The sequence below is a fragment of the Calliphora vicina genome, chromosome 2 (assembly GCF_958450345.1).
Source record: "Calliphora vicina chromosome 2, idCalVici1.1, whole genome shotgun sequence".
In the NCBI taxonomy this organism is placed as follows: domain Eukaryota; kingdom Metazoa; phylum Arthropoda; class Insecta; order Diptera; family Calliphoridae; genus Calliphora; species Calliphora vicina.
This window is the reverse complement of record NC_088781.1, coordinates 94553325-94566534: the sequence shown is the minus strand read 5'-3', so window position 1 is coordinate 94566534 and position 13210 is coordinate 94553325. Positions and strand designations below refer to the sequence as shown.

At 33.0% G+C, this 13210-nt stretch overlaps 1 protein-coding gene across 1 annotated transcript in view; it reads right to left on the bottom strand.

Annotated features, from left to right (window-relative positions):
• The window catches only part of LOC135950723 (uncharacterized), a 37473-nt gene extending 27279 nt beyond the window's left edge, over positions 1 to 10194 (bottom strand). The window contains exon 1 of the mRNA XM_065500257.1: positions 4978 to 10194. Within this exon, the coding sequence (XP_065356329.1) occupies positions 4978 to 10194 (5217 nt within the window). The remainder of the gene's footprint in view (positions 1 to 4977) is intronic.
• Positions 10195 to 13210: the final 3016 nt, after the last annotated feature.

The following is a 13210-nucleotide window of genomic DNA, read 5'->3' as shown; positions in this document are numbered from 1 at the left end:
CAAAGATAAATTTGATACAAGCTTTTCTATTGCCAATTGGACGAAGCATATTGAATTTGGTTGGAATCGGTCCTTTATTTCTACTAGCCCCCATACGATTGACCTATCTAAAAATAGATAAAATCTCATAAATATCTTAGTTATAAAGATATCTAAACCAAATAGAGTACAAATACGTTTTATATAAGATAAACTCGCGCCTACCAAATTTTGTGGCGATCGGTCCATAATTAGTCATAGCTCCCCATATAAGGTCCACTTCCGAAAATCATTTTAACTAGCATAAATCTCTTAAAAATATTCGTATTCAAATAAAATTCAACACAAATATGTTATATATATACAAAAGTCATGTCACCAAAATTTTATAACGATCGGTCCATAATTAGTCATAGCTCCCATACAAAGTCCATTTCCGAAAATCATTTTAACGAACACAAATCTCTAAAAAATGTTGGTACATTTTAAAAGAAAACTGTTAAAAAAATGTTTGTCCCTAAATTATTATAAATTAATTGGTCTTTCAAACTGAATTGTTAGTTTTTTTCTTTTTAATAAAATTTTATTTCAAAATTTATGGAAAAATTACGAAAAATTCTAATGTAGGGCACCTTAGTAAGCCAATTCATTGCAAAAACTAAAAATGTTTGCACAGAGAAATAAAGCATGGACATTTTTCTTTTAAACAGTGTCCTCAAAAGTAATGAAAATCGTGGGTCTTGACATAGTTATGAAGAAAACTCAAAAAATGGCCGACAAACCCGATTGTTGGCAAAAACTCTTAAGCCTTTTTTTTACCCTATAAGTCTTTTTTTTGGGACACGCTAATATTTATATTATTAAATACTAAAAATACTGCCACTTTATTTCGTTTTTGAGCTTACGGATTTTGGCCAATTCCAAACCTAGAGGTTTGTAAACAATTTTGAAAATCTTTACAAACTTCCTATAAATTTTTTCGTATTAATATTTCAGGTCGAATGACATTCGGTTTCTTTATTTAGTATAAAGATTGTTTAAAATAGTAAAAAATCTTTCACAAAAAGCTTTGCTTACTGGTATTGAAAATACGAAACATACATCTTTTCTTAAATTCTCGTATTCATTCGTTTCACGTTTGGTAAAAAAATCGGACCATATCATTTGACAAATCTCTTGGTATTTGTTTATAAACTTCACGAAGGCTGCAGTAATCAATATGTGTATAGTTTATAGTTATATATTTCTTCAGATATTTGAAGGTTTTACGTAAGTTTTTGTAAATCTTGTTAAGAAAACATGATTTTTTTTAAATTTAAAAATGCAATTTTTTTACAAAACGATGTTCTAAATACCTTACCGCTGTTTTTAAAAGGTATTCAGTCTTAAAAGTCTTTTGTTCATTAGGCGAAATTTTTTTCAAAATGCTGTTAACTTTGGTGTCAAAAAATTTTTAATTTATTCTACTTTTGAGGCTATTTATAAGTACGGTCATTATATCGAGTAACTCTAAAACTGTACAAGAATAATTCTCAAGAGCTAAAATAGTTGTATGAAATTTCTGCATTATGTTTTAAACAAAATATAAAAATGCTTCTGATAATCCTTAACTTTTACATTCTTCTTCATTGACATCATTATCAGAAATTCCACGTGACACGTATTCCCATAAAACTTTTTGGTATTTATTTTTTCCTTTCTTCAAAAAATACATACACTTTTTTGTTTAAGTTATTACTGTGTACTAATTAGTAGTAAGTAAATTTGATGTAATATATAATATAGATATTATTGTCGAAAATTTCAATTTAGCTGGACAAATGAAAATTTAGCTTGAAACTGGACAGGCATCAAAAAAGCTCCACAATCCAGCCAAGTCCAGCCAGTCTGGACCCTAGTTATAGGTCTTGCTGAGTACATTACAATTTGTGTTTATTGTGTCTGTTATTCTAAAAAAAAGTTTTCAGTGATGTTCGTCGATTTATCGACATGTAGCTCAGTCCGTCTTTAAATTTGTTAACTGGTTTGGAAAGAAAACTAATTACGCTTTGAAATTGCGTGCAGTTTTTGATACATTTGTAAGTTATAAGTAGGGAGCGGATTTTCATGCATTTATTATTGGAAAATATGCGCCTAAAATATGCTTCAAAAAAATCAAAATATGACCTCAAAATTTAAAAAATATGCACTTATATTTTTGTGCAGAAATATAAAATAATTAAGTATGGAATTCGAAATGTCCAAAAAATACACAACACTGTTGCCAGCAGTTAGAACTCTTTAAATTATACCAGGAATTAAACAAATAAAGTTCTAAAACTATTTTTAAAATAATTTTTCTTCTGAAAAAACGATGGACGATATATTAATTGTAATATCTTGGTAGGAATACTTGTTTAAATCCATAATCTTTAGAGCTTCTCTAATTTGATCGTGCTGTAAAGTAGCATCCAACCTTAATATTTATCTCGTAATAACCAAGCAATTAAGCAATTAGTAAATATATCCCTTATAGAGGGAAATAATATCTGATCACTTGGCTGACTCCAATTTATATATTTTGGGTCATTTGACGTGCTATTTGTAATGCAGAGAGAAGTCAATTGGTTACTTTATACATCCCATGGAATCTAGCATAAAGACAATTATCACTTAAGTGTCTCTATGTAATCTATAGTGTCTCTAAGTTATCCAAAATCACTAGTTTACGACAGTCTCGTAGAAATTACTGTCAGGAGCGGTAACTGTGTATGTGAATCTTTCGATAACGAAATCTCTTATAAATCGAATTTGCAATTAAAACAAATATGAATGTTTTTCGATACATTTAATGATTTTTTGATACTTAAAAAAACAAAACTTTTTTGAAGAAAAGTGTTTTGAAATGATAATTTTCAATTACTGTTAAAGAAATGAAGAACTTAATGCCAGTTTCTCGATGTCGAAAGAAGTTAGTTAGTAAATGTTATCTACTGCTATTTCTATAATAAATTCGACAAAAAAAATGTCGAAATAATGTATTGCCCATTAATGACAAAAAATTATATTTTTATTAAAAATTGGCATAATATGCATATAAATATGCATTTTGAAGTAAAATATAACAAAATATGCATTATCAATAAAATATGCAATAATATGCACTAACAAATCGATGCCATTTTGCAGCAAAATGTGCGATTCAGATAGATAATTGGTCTACATTGTATTTGGACGTTCGAGAAAAAACATGCATTTGCATATAAATCCGCCCCCTAGTTATAAGTATTATTTTTGTTAAGAATATGTAAAAGAAAAACAAAATTTATCAACTTTTTTGATTTTAGTCGCTTTTCATTGCTTATTCTGACTTGCAAGCTTATAAATATTTATAACAATGTATAAAGAAAAATTAGTTCTTAACAAAATATGATTATAATTATTCAAATCGGATGAAAATTCTAAAAGTTATTCACCTTTTAATTAACACCTCTTTTAGTATTTTCTCTTCCAGCGCATATAAATAAAAAAAAAATAAACAAAAAAGAATATTTGTAAAATTTTTAATTTACAAGGTAAATTTTTTTGAACTTTTTTCGAAAAAATAACGTTTGCAAATATACACCGATTTTAACAATTAATGTCTCATTTTTGTCTATATAAAAATCTTTAAAACACTGTGCAAAACAAAAGAAACAAATTAAAATAACTATTGCTGAATTTGAAAAATTACGAAAAAAAATAACAAGTATAGCGAAACTTTTTATAAAAACTTACACAATTTTCGAATATACACTTTATGCATACACTTTATGAAAGCACATTTCTTTGCCTATCCATAGTTGTTTGGAATTTAAAAATCTGTGTTAAAGTGTGTGAGTTAGAGGTACTAAAGTACTACTAATTTTGAAGGTATTTTAAAATCTTTGAAAACGGTTTTAGTATGGCCTCACCTAGGCCTAGGTCGCTTTTCAAGTTCTTACAAAAAGTGTTATTTTGTAGCAGAGTGTAATTAATGGCCTCTTTTTCTTTTTAATGTGTATAATTTTATTAATAATATTTTTAATAATTAATTAATATGTTTATAAATGATTATCTTTTGTTTAAAAATTTGCATAATTTGGTTAAACATTAAGAAATTGATGGTTACCTACGATAATTGAGTAGCTATTCTTTGAAGTATTAAAGTTACATATTAGAAATACCAAATTCTGCAAAAGACTTCAATGCCAAAAATGATGTCGAAATTAGCGGGTAATCTCAGAATCACCCATTTATAACCAAATGTTTTGAAATATCAAAATTCAATAAACAAAATTGTCCAAATTGAAAATTTAAAATACAAATTACATTATCTGTATCTGCTTTAAAATGAATTCTTAGATTAGTTGTTACATTTATAATATATAACTAGGGTTTGTGTTTCCTTGAAATATTTCCTCGAAAATATCGGGGTTTAAAAAATAAAAATGCAAATTAATTTTTGGGGTTTTAAAATAAAATGGGGTTTTATTTGGTTTTTCTTCGGGGGTTTATATTTTTTCTAAGTACGTACCGTACGCTTGGGGTTTACAAGAGTAAGTGATCTTATTACAATTACAAAAAATGAGAGAAAAATAATAAACATAGAATGGCCAGTGAACAATAACTGGCCATATACACTGTGCGCATAAACATCCCGCCCCCTTGCTATACTGCAACAAGGAAGGCTGAGGATTCTGCGGGGTAAAATAACCGGGGTTTGTTGTTGCGGGTTATATGGATGGGGTTGTTGTTGCTGCTGACATGTCAGTTGGTGTTGTTGCTGCTTCTAATATTGCGGGGGTTGTTCTGGCAGATACTGCTGGGGTTGTTGATGTTGACTTCGAGGCGGCGATTCAAACCTGTTGACATCTAGCTATATGAGTTAAATAAAAATGGGAGAGAGAGAAGAAAAAATACAAATTAGTCAGCTTCTGACTTTGGCAAGAGAACAAGCTTCACTATGGGCCGGGTAAAAATGCCCGAAGCTGTTCTCACGTCCGCAGAGCGGACCTTACTATCTTGCCCTACATGAGTCTTCTCTATCCTACCTAAGCGCCATTCATTCGGGGGTAAATTATCTTGACGGATCACAACTAAATCTCCTACTTTCAAGTCCCTTTGTGGATATTTCCACTTAGTTCGCCGATGGAGTTCTTTGAGGTATTCCTCTTTCCATCGCAGAGCAAACTGATGATGGAGCACTTTGAGTTTCTGCCATCTATTAGCAATACTCAAAGAAAGATCGGAATGATTGGGTTCAGGGGGTGCCAAAAGAGGCGCTCCGATCAAAAAATGACCAGGGGTTAATGGGACTAAATCGAGGGGATCATCGCTCATTGCAGTTAATGGTCTTGAGTTTAGGCAAGCTTCAATACGGCTTAACATTGTTGAAAACTCCTCAAATGTAAATTTTTGCATTCCAGCAATTTTGCGAAAATGAGTTTTTACACTCTTAACGCCGGCTTCCCATAAGCCGCCCATATGAGGAGCCCCAGGGGGTATAAAATGCCATTCAACTGGCTGAGAACTATTTCGTACAAATACTTTTTGCCTCAATTGGAGTAAAAACTGTTTTCGGTCAACTTCCAGTAAATTAGCAGCACCGACAAATGCAGTTCCGTTGTCCGAGTAAACATGAGCAGGACAACCTCGACGAGAGAAAAAACGGGCAAAAGCAGCAAGAAATGTTTCGGTCGACATATCACCGGTTGCCTCTAAATGAATCGCCTTTGTGGCGAAACAAACAAACACTAGAACATAACCTTTTGTTATTCGGCAACCTCTACCAATGTAGAATTTTATGTCGAACGGACCTGCGAAATCTAAACCAGTATGGGTAAACGGTCTCGAAAGAGACGCACGTTCAGGGGGTAAAGCAGCCATAATCTGCTGACCGGTTTTCTTTCGGTAAATTGTACATTCCTTACAATTGAAAATAACTGTACGAATTAGATTCTTTAATTTCGGGACCCAAAACTCATTTCTAACTAATCTGAGCATTAATGAATGGCCACCATGGGCAGAGCACTTGTGAACATGTTCAACAAACAAACGAGTAAAACGGGCTGCATAAGGCAGAATTTTAGGGTAACGCTCATCGTATGTTAAGCCAGGTGATCGAACTAATCGACCATTGATTCTGACAAAACCATTCGAGTCAATAAACGGGTTCAAAGTGAGTAAATTACTCTTGGAAGATATGGGTTTACCTTTTGAGAGTAAAGAATATTCGGGTATATAATTCTTTTGACATACTAGAACTAATCGATCACGAGTAAATCTCATTTCTGATTGGGTTAAATCTAAAGTGTTGTACAAGCATTTTCGGGTTTTCAAATACTGTAAACACCTGAACCAATACGAAATAATTCGCATTGCACGGGGTAAATCTGAAAAACGTTCCAGTATGTCAAATGTTAGTTCAGTCTGAACAGAAAAAGTTTGAACTTCTAAATGTAGATGTTCGGTAACGATATTTTGTGGCCAGTATTCTCGCGGTTGTCGTAACCACGAGGGACCATGCCACCATAAGGGGTTGTCTACTAAATCTCGAGCAAGAGTTCCACGACTTGCGAGATCTGCGGGGTTACCTTTGGAATCAACATGAAACCAATTTTCGTTACCTACTTTCTTTACTATTAGTGCAACTCTGTTCTTGACAAAGGTTGGCCAATGACACGGGGGTTTTTTGAGCCAAGATAAAACTATAGTAGAATCGGTCCACATATAAATCTTTCTCTTGTCTAGATTTAATTGACTACACAAAGATTCTACCATGTTTGCCATCAAAGCCGCTCCACAAAGTTCTAAACGGGGTAATGTTTCAGACTTAACAGGAGCTACCTTCGTCTTTGCAGAGAGTAAATGTGAAGTGATTTCATTTGCCGAAATACTTCGAACATAAAGAGCACAGCCATAAGCCTTTTCTGAAGCATCAGAAAATGCATGAAGTTCAATTTCATGACTCGGGTGAAAATTAACCCATCTTGGAATGTTAATTTTCTCAATATTCGGGTAATCATTTAAAAATGAGCGCCATTGCGCAAGGGTTAAGGTTTTTAAACTTTCATCCCAATCTGTCTTGTCTTTCCATATTTGTTGCATTATAATTTTTGCAACAATAATTTTTGGAGAGAGCCAACCGGCGGGGTCAAATAGCTTAGCTATTTCTGACAAGACAGCGCGTTTTGTCACAATATCCCGGCGTGGCTGCGATATGAGTCGGAAGTAGAAACTGTCAGTATCAGCATTCCATCGCAAGCCCAGGGTTTTTGTTGTGCTAGCATTTGCAAATTTTAAGAAGTCTGCATCAAGCAGATTCTCACGGGGTAAATCTTCTAAGAGACGTATATGATTGGCAGTCCATTTTCGTAAAACGAAACCAGCCGATTCGAGAACATGGGTGAGTTCAATACGTCTCTCAAAAGCGTCTTCTAGCTCATGAGAGCCAGCAAGTACGTCATCGACATACATTTGGGTTTTCAAAATTTGAGATGCTAACGGACTTTGGGGTTCACAATCGTTGGCCAATTGTAAAAGAGTTCGAATCGCTAAATACGGTGCAGAATTCACTCCGAATGTGACTGTATTTAGCTCATAGTCCTTTATATCAGCTTCGGGATTATTACGGTAAAAGATCCGCTGAAATTGTGTTTGTTCGGGATGAATTAAAATTTGGCGATACATTTTCTCAATGTCAGCGTTAAAAACGTAACGAAAGAGTCGCCATTGGAGGATTAAGACCGTAAGGTCTGCCTGTAAAACAGGACCGGGGTATAATATATTATTAAGGCTTACGCCATTGGAGGATGGGTTTGAGGCGTTAAATACCACACGGAGTTTGGTGGTCAAACTATCGGGTTTAAATACTGCATGATGCGGTAAATAATAACTAGTCGCTTTTGAATCACAGGGATTAACTGCTTTGATATGTCCCATTTCAAAATACTCGCTAATCACAGTGTCATACTGTGATTTCAATTCGGGGTTCTTTAAAAGTCGAGTTTCATTTCTCATGAACTGGGACAAAGCACTATGTCGAGAATCTCCTAATGTCACTTCATTATAAAATTCTCGACGAAAAGGGAGTGAAACTACATAGCGACCATCGGGGTTTCTGTAAGTAGTAGTCCGGTAAAGCTCCTCACAAATTTCTTCGCTTTCGGACCATCGTGTCGCTTGTGGAACTTCTTCAAGTTCCCAAAAACGAGCAAGTTGGGCGTTCAACTCAACTTGGTTGCAAAACGTTGCAAGGGTGTACATGGGTTCCGATTGAAATACCTCACCAGTTACTATCCAACCGAAAACTGTTCTTTGGGCGATCAGGTTGCCATTTGGATGCTTTCTAACATCCGAGGTTAAAATTTTTGGATAAACATTTCCTCCAAATAGGATATCCATACGGGTACACATGACGTCGGTCATGGTAATATCGGGAAAACTAGAGTTTACGATATCTGAAAGGGTACACGAGGGCAACCGACCGGTAATTTTCTCAACTACATATGCGCAAATTTTAAGTTTGAAACTGGGGTCTATCGGGGATCCGACAGAAAGAACGCACATAGTAGAGGAATTTCCAGCCAAGCAATCCATCATACCAGTGACATTTGTCGATGGTACTGAAAATGTTGGTATAGAAAGCTTCCTTTGTAATCTCCTAGAGATAAAGGTGCCTTGCGAACCAGGGTCAACTAGCGCTCGAGCCGCACATCTGAGATCGTTCACATGGACTATACAAATAGCCGAGCCCAACAGGACTGTGGAATGGGGGTTAGGGCTCAAATGTGCGGCATACGTATGAACGTTTTGAGCCGCTGCAGATGTTGAAGGGGTAAAATTAAGAGGGGGTTGATTTTGGGTGCTTGCTGGAATCGGGTTAACATTATAAGGGGGTTGTAATGGTACATTAGTACCGGAAGCTATAGGAAATTGGGTTGCTAATTGAGAATTTTGACCTTGCGGTCTTTGATCTCTATGAAGCAAAGAGTGATGCTTCTGTCTACACAAAGAACAAACATGAGTACTTCTACAATTCTTAAAATCGTGAGAAGTCGCCAAACAATTTGAACAACACCTAAGTCTCTTTACGGTTGACATTCTATCATCGACAGTCTGACTCAAGAAGTTTGGACAAAGTCTAAGGGGGTGTGAGCCTTGACAAAGGAAACAACGACAAACTGTGGAACTAGGGTTAGTTTTTGTCGCAAAACTTTGAACTTTTCTAGAGTCATTAAATGATTTCTTAGGCGCATTAACAATCGAGTTCTTTCGTGGTAATGTGTTCGGGGTTTTGTTCATATTTTGAACTGGGTTAGACTGTCTTATATCAGAAATCGACTCAAGGGTTTTAAAATGAGCTGTCAAAAATGCATCCATATCCTCCCACTTTGGAGATTTTGGACAAAGTTTCTTCGACTGTTCCCAGAGACTTAAAGTGTTTTCGGGTAACTTTGTAGCACAAATATATACTAACATAACGTGATAAAATATTTCCGGAGTAACTTCTAATAGTGAAAGATTAGTAATACAATCATTAAGAGTTCGTTGCAGATTTTTAATATTCGGGCCTGTTTCTTGGGTAATGGGTTTAATACTCAAAAGAGTTCGAAGCTGTTCATTTATAAGAGCATCTTTGTTCTCATACGTATCAACTAACTTTTTCCATGCCACTGCATAGCCATCATTAGTTAATGGAACAGTTTGTATGACATCATGAGCATCCTTTGCAGTTTTCTGCAGCAAATAGTACAATTTCTGTACAGGGGTTAAACGGGGGTTATTGCCATACAAAGCTGAGAACATGTCTCGGAATGAAGGCCAGTTCTTATAGTCACCATAGAAAATAGGGGTGTCGCAAGGGGGTAAATGAACAAATGGCATTGAATTTATTCCCTGATCAATGGACTTTTCTGCCTGAGCAGAGGTTTTTAAATTGTCCAAATAGGTGGTTATCATGGAGATACCACGAGTATATGTACTATAAGAAGCCATATATCTGGCCTTCACCTCAACAATCTGTGGGGTTTTCAATTGTTCAGCTTCGATCAGCAAAGTATCGTATGCTGAACGAACAGCTTCCCATAAACGGTTTAATTCTTTTTCGTGGCTACTTAACGAACCAATTCGATGTTCACCGACGGGTATTATCGAAATATGAGCCTCGAATTCTGCCAAACGATCGGCATTACGAATCAATGCGGACATGTCCATTTTTGATCTTAAAAAATATCGGGTAATTTTGAAAAAAAGCAAGAAAAATCGAGTAACAAAATTTAAAAATAATCAAAAATATGGAAAACTTGTTTAAAATTCAAAAAATAGACAAAACTAATCTTTAAATAATTTAAAAATTTGAATTTTATCACGATTGTTTGAAATACTGAGTAAAATCGACAAAAAACGAGTAATAGTTTCAAAAAATTCAAAAATAATCTTAAAAAGATGACAAATTTCAAAAATATTTGGGTTAATAGGAATTCACAAAGCAAATTCCACAAAAATAATGGGTTAAATATGTAAAATATTAAATAAGAAAGTGAATTTACACGTTGTTCTTTTTATCTCAAGATAAAAATATTCAAAAAATTAGGTAAATAATTTGAACAAAGATTTTCTATAGTGTAAATGCACTTTCAATATTAAAAAAGGTATAAAAAATGTTTAATATACACTACTACTGCAAACGAATAAACGGTTACTCACTTTCGAATAAAATTAAATAATTAATTTTCACTAAAAATAATTATTTTTCAATTATATTTTATTCACGGGTTAAATTTTAATTTAAAAATGCTCAATTAATTTATTTTCACGGGTTAAATATCAAAAAAATGAGTAAAAATGCACTTTATTACGATAAAATACACGGTAACCGGTTTATTCGTACGATTAAAATATTGCAGCACTAGCGTAAGTGACAATATAAAGCAAAAGAGAAAATAAACAACAACCAACAATTGCACTGTAATTTTTTGAATGTTATTATTATTACAATAAATAACACACACACTCACTTTATATTGGGTTTATTAAAATTATATTTTTATTATTATTTATTTGATATTATTAAAATATCACAAAATAAAAAATTCACAAAATAATTTAATTTTTTATTTTAATCGCGTGTCCGTCGGTTTTTGTTTATAATTAAACTAGCGAGTAAAATGTTTTTCTTCTTTATTCTCTTTTGTGCTATATTCGTTTAGATCAACACAGTTGAGTAAAAAACGTATCACTATTAAAGCTTTTGTTAACAGCAGTGTTAACAGAGAATAAAGAAGCTGGGATTAAAAAACAACAAAAACACTGAAGTAAATAAAAATATCACTTTTAAATAAAAGAAAAACACGGGTAATAAGGGAATAAACACTATGAATAAATATATGAAAAATCCACACAATATAAGAGTTTTTTCTTTTATTTTTGGAGTTAAACACACGCGAAAAAAAAAGAAATTAAAACAAGGGTAAAAAAGTGAGGATAGAAAAAAAAGGAATGCAGTAGAGAAAAAAAAATGGTTTGTGTTTTGCCGACGGCAAATTGCAATTTTTAAACAAGGGGTTTTTTAACTTGTTGGTTATTCTTTTGCTTTTTATAAAAAACACTTTTTTATTGTCACTTTTTGTATTTGTTTTATTCACTTTTAAATTGAATAACGTACCTTTTTTTCCGTAGGTTTTGTGGGTAAGGGGGATTTTAAGTAAAATATTTCCAAATAGTTTGGGGGAAAATTCCTGGGTTTTCACTGAAAATAAAAATATTTTCATGAAATATTTCAAGGCCTCGGGGGTTTCAATCCGGTTCGAAGGACCAAAATGTTTCCTTGAAATATTTCCTCGAAAATATCGGGGTTTAAAAAATAAAAATGCAAATTAATTTTTGGGGTTTTAAAATAAAATGGGGTTTTATTTGGTTTTTCTTCGGGGGTTTATATTTTTTCTAAGTACGTACCGTACGCTTGGGGTTTACAAGAGTAAGTGATCTTATTACAATTACAAAAAATGAGAGAAAAATAATAAACATAGAATGGCCAGTGAACAATAACTGGCCATATACACTGTGCGCATAAACAGTTTGGGTAAAATTATTTTATATAAAAGTGTTTTAATTTCAGCCTAATTATGAATAAAAAATTCTGCGGGAGTTTGTTCCCCGGGAGTTTTTTCCCATTGAATATGAATAGGAAAAATGAGAAAAGGGAAAAAACTCCCGGAGAATTTTTATTCATATTTGGGCTGTTTATTAAAAAAAAAAAACAATACATTACAATTCAAGTCAAGTCAATTGTACCCACATAAAACCAAAAAAAGAGTTTGTTAAAAATTGGCTTTTCAAAAAGTTTAAATATTTTATGTTTTGAGTTAAAAAATATTTTCATAGATATCCCACTTGCATCCCACTAAGCGACCAAATAGGTCTTCAAGGAAAATATCTTAGCTTTATTTTAAGAAAAAATATTAAAATTTTTTTATTTTTTTTTAAATATTGTTTTTTCGAAAGATTGAAGAAAGAACTATCTGAACTATTTGGGACACATTTTGCTAAGAACAATAGGTAATAAGTTACATGTATGTATAAGAAAAATGTCAAATTTGGACCCCCTCTAACTCAGAGAGTTCTCGACCGATCTTGTTGAAAAATTGTGTCTAAGTTACTATCCAATAGAACTCTTGGTGCAAATTTCATTCCGATCGGAAGACATCGATTTCAAAAGTTGGTTCACTTAACAAGAAATGCCCCATATGTATATAACATTGGTCTCCAGCGATTAGAAAAACGATTACCAAAGATTGAGAAAATCGGGGTAAAACAGTTAGTCATTTCGCAATGTATGATTTTAACACTTAAAAGACAAATTGTTGTTCAAAATAACAGACAAAAAAGAAGTAATGGTAGTGCTGCCAAATTTTCTAATATAAATATTTGTTTGCCAAGTAATAAAATGGTGGTGTAACGAAAAAGACTAATGGTGTTTTCTTTTCTGGCATAAATGATGCATTTATTCTGCCTTTTACCCTTCTTTTGTCGTGTTCTTTTCTAATAATGTTACCCTAAAACCCTGAATATATGCAACATGTTTCACCCACAATTTTATCAAAGGGTTAGAAATGCACCACTTTTTATGTAAGCAAAATGTATATTTTTATAGTATTTAGAAGCTACATAAAAGAAAATTGCATAAATGAAAAAATGCAACATATTATGAGGGTATGGGTAACCTTTAACA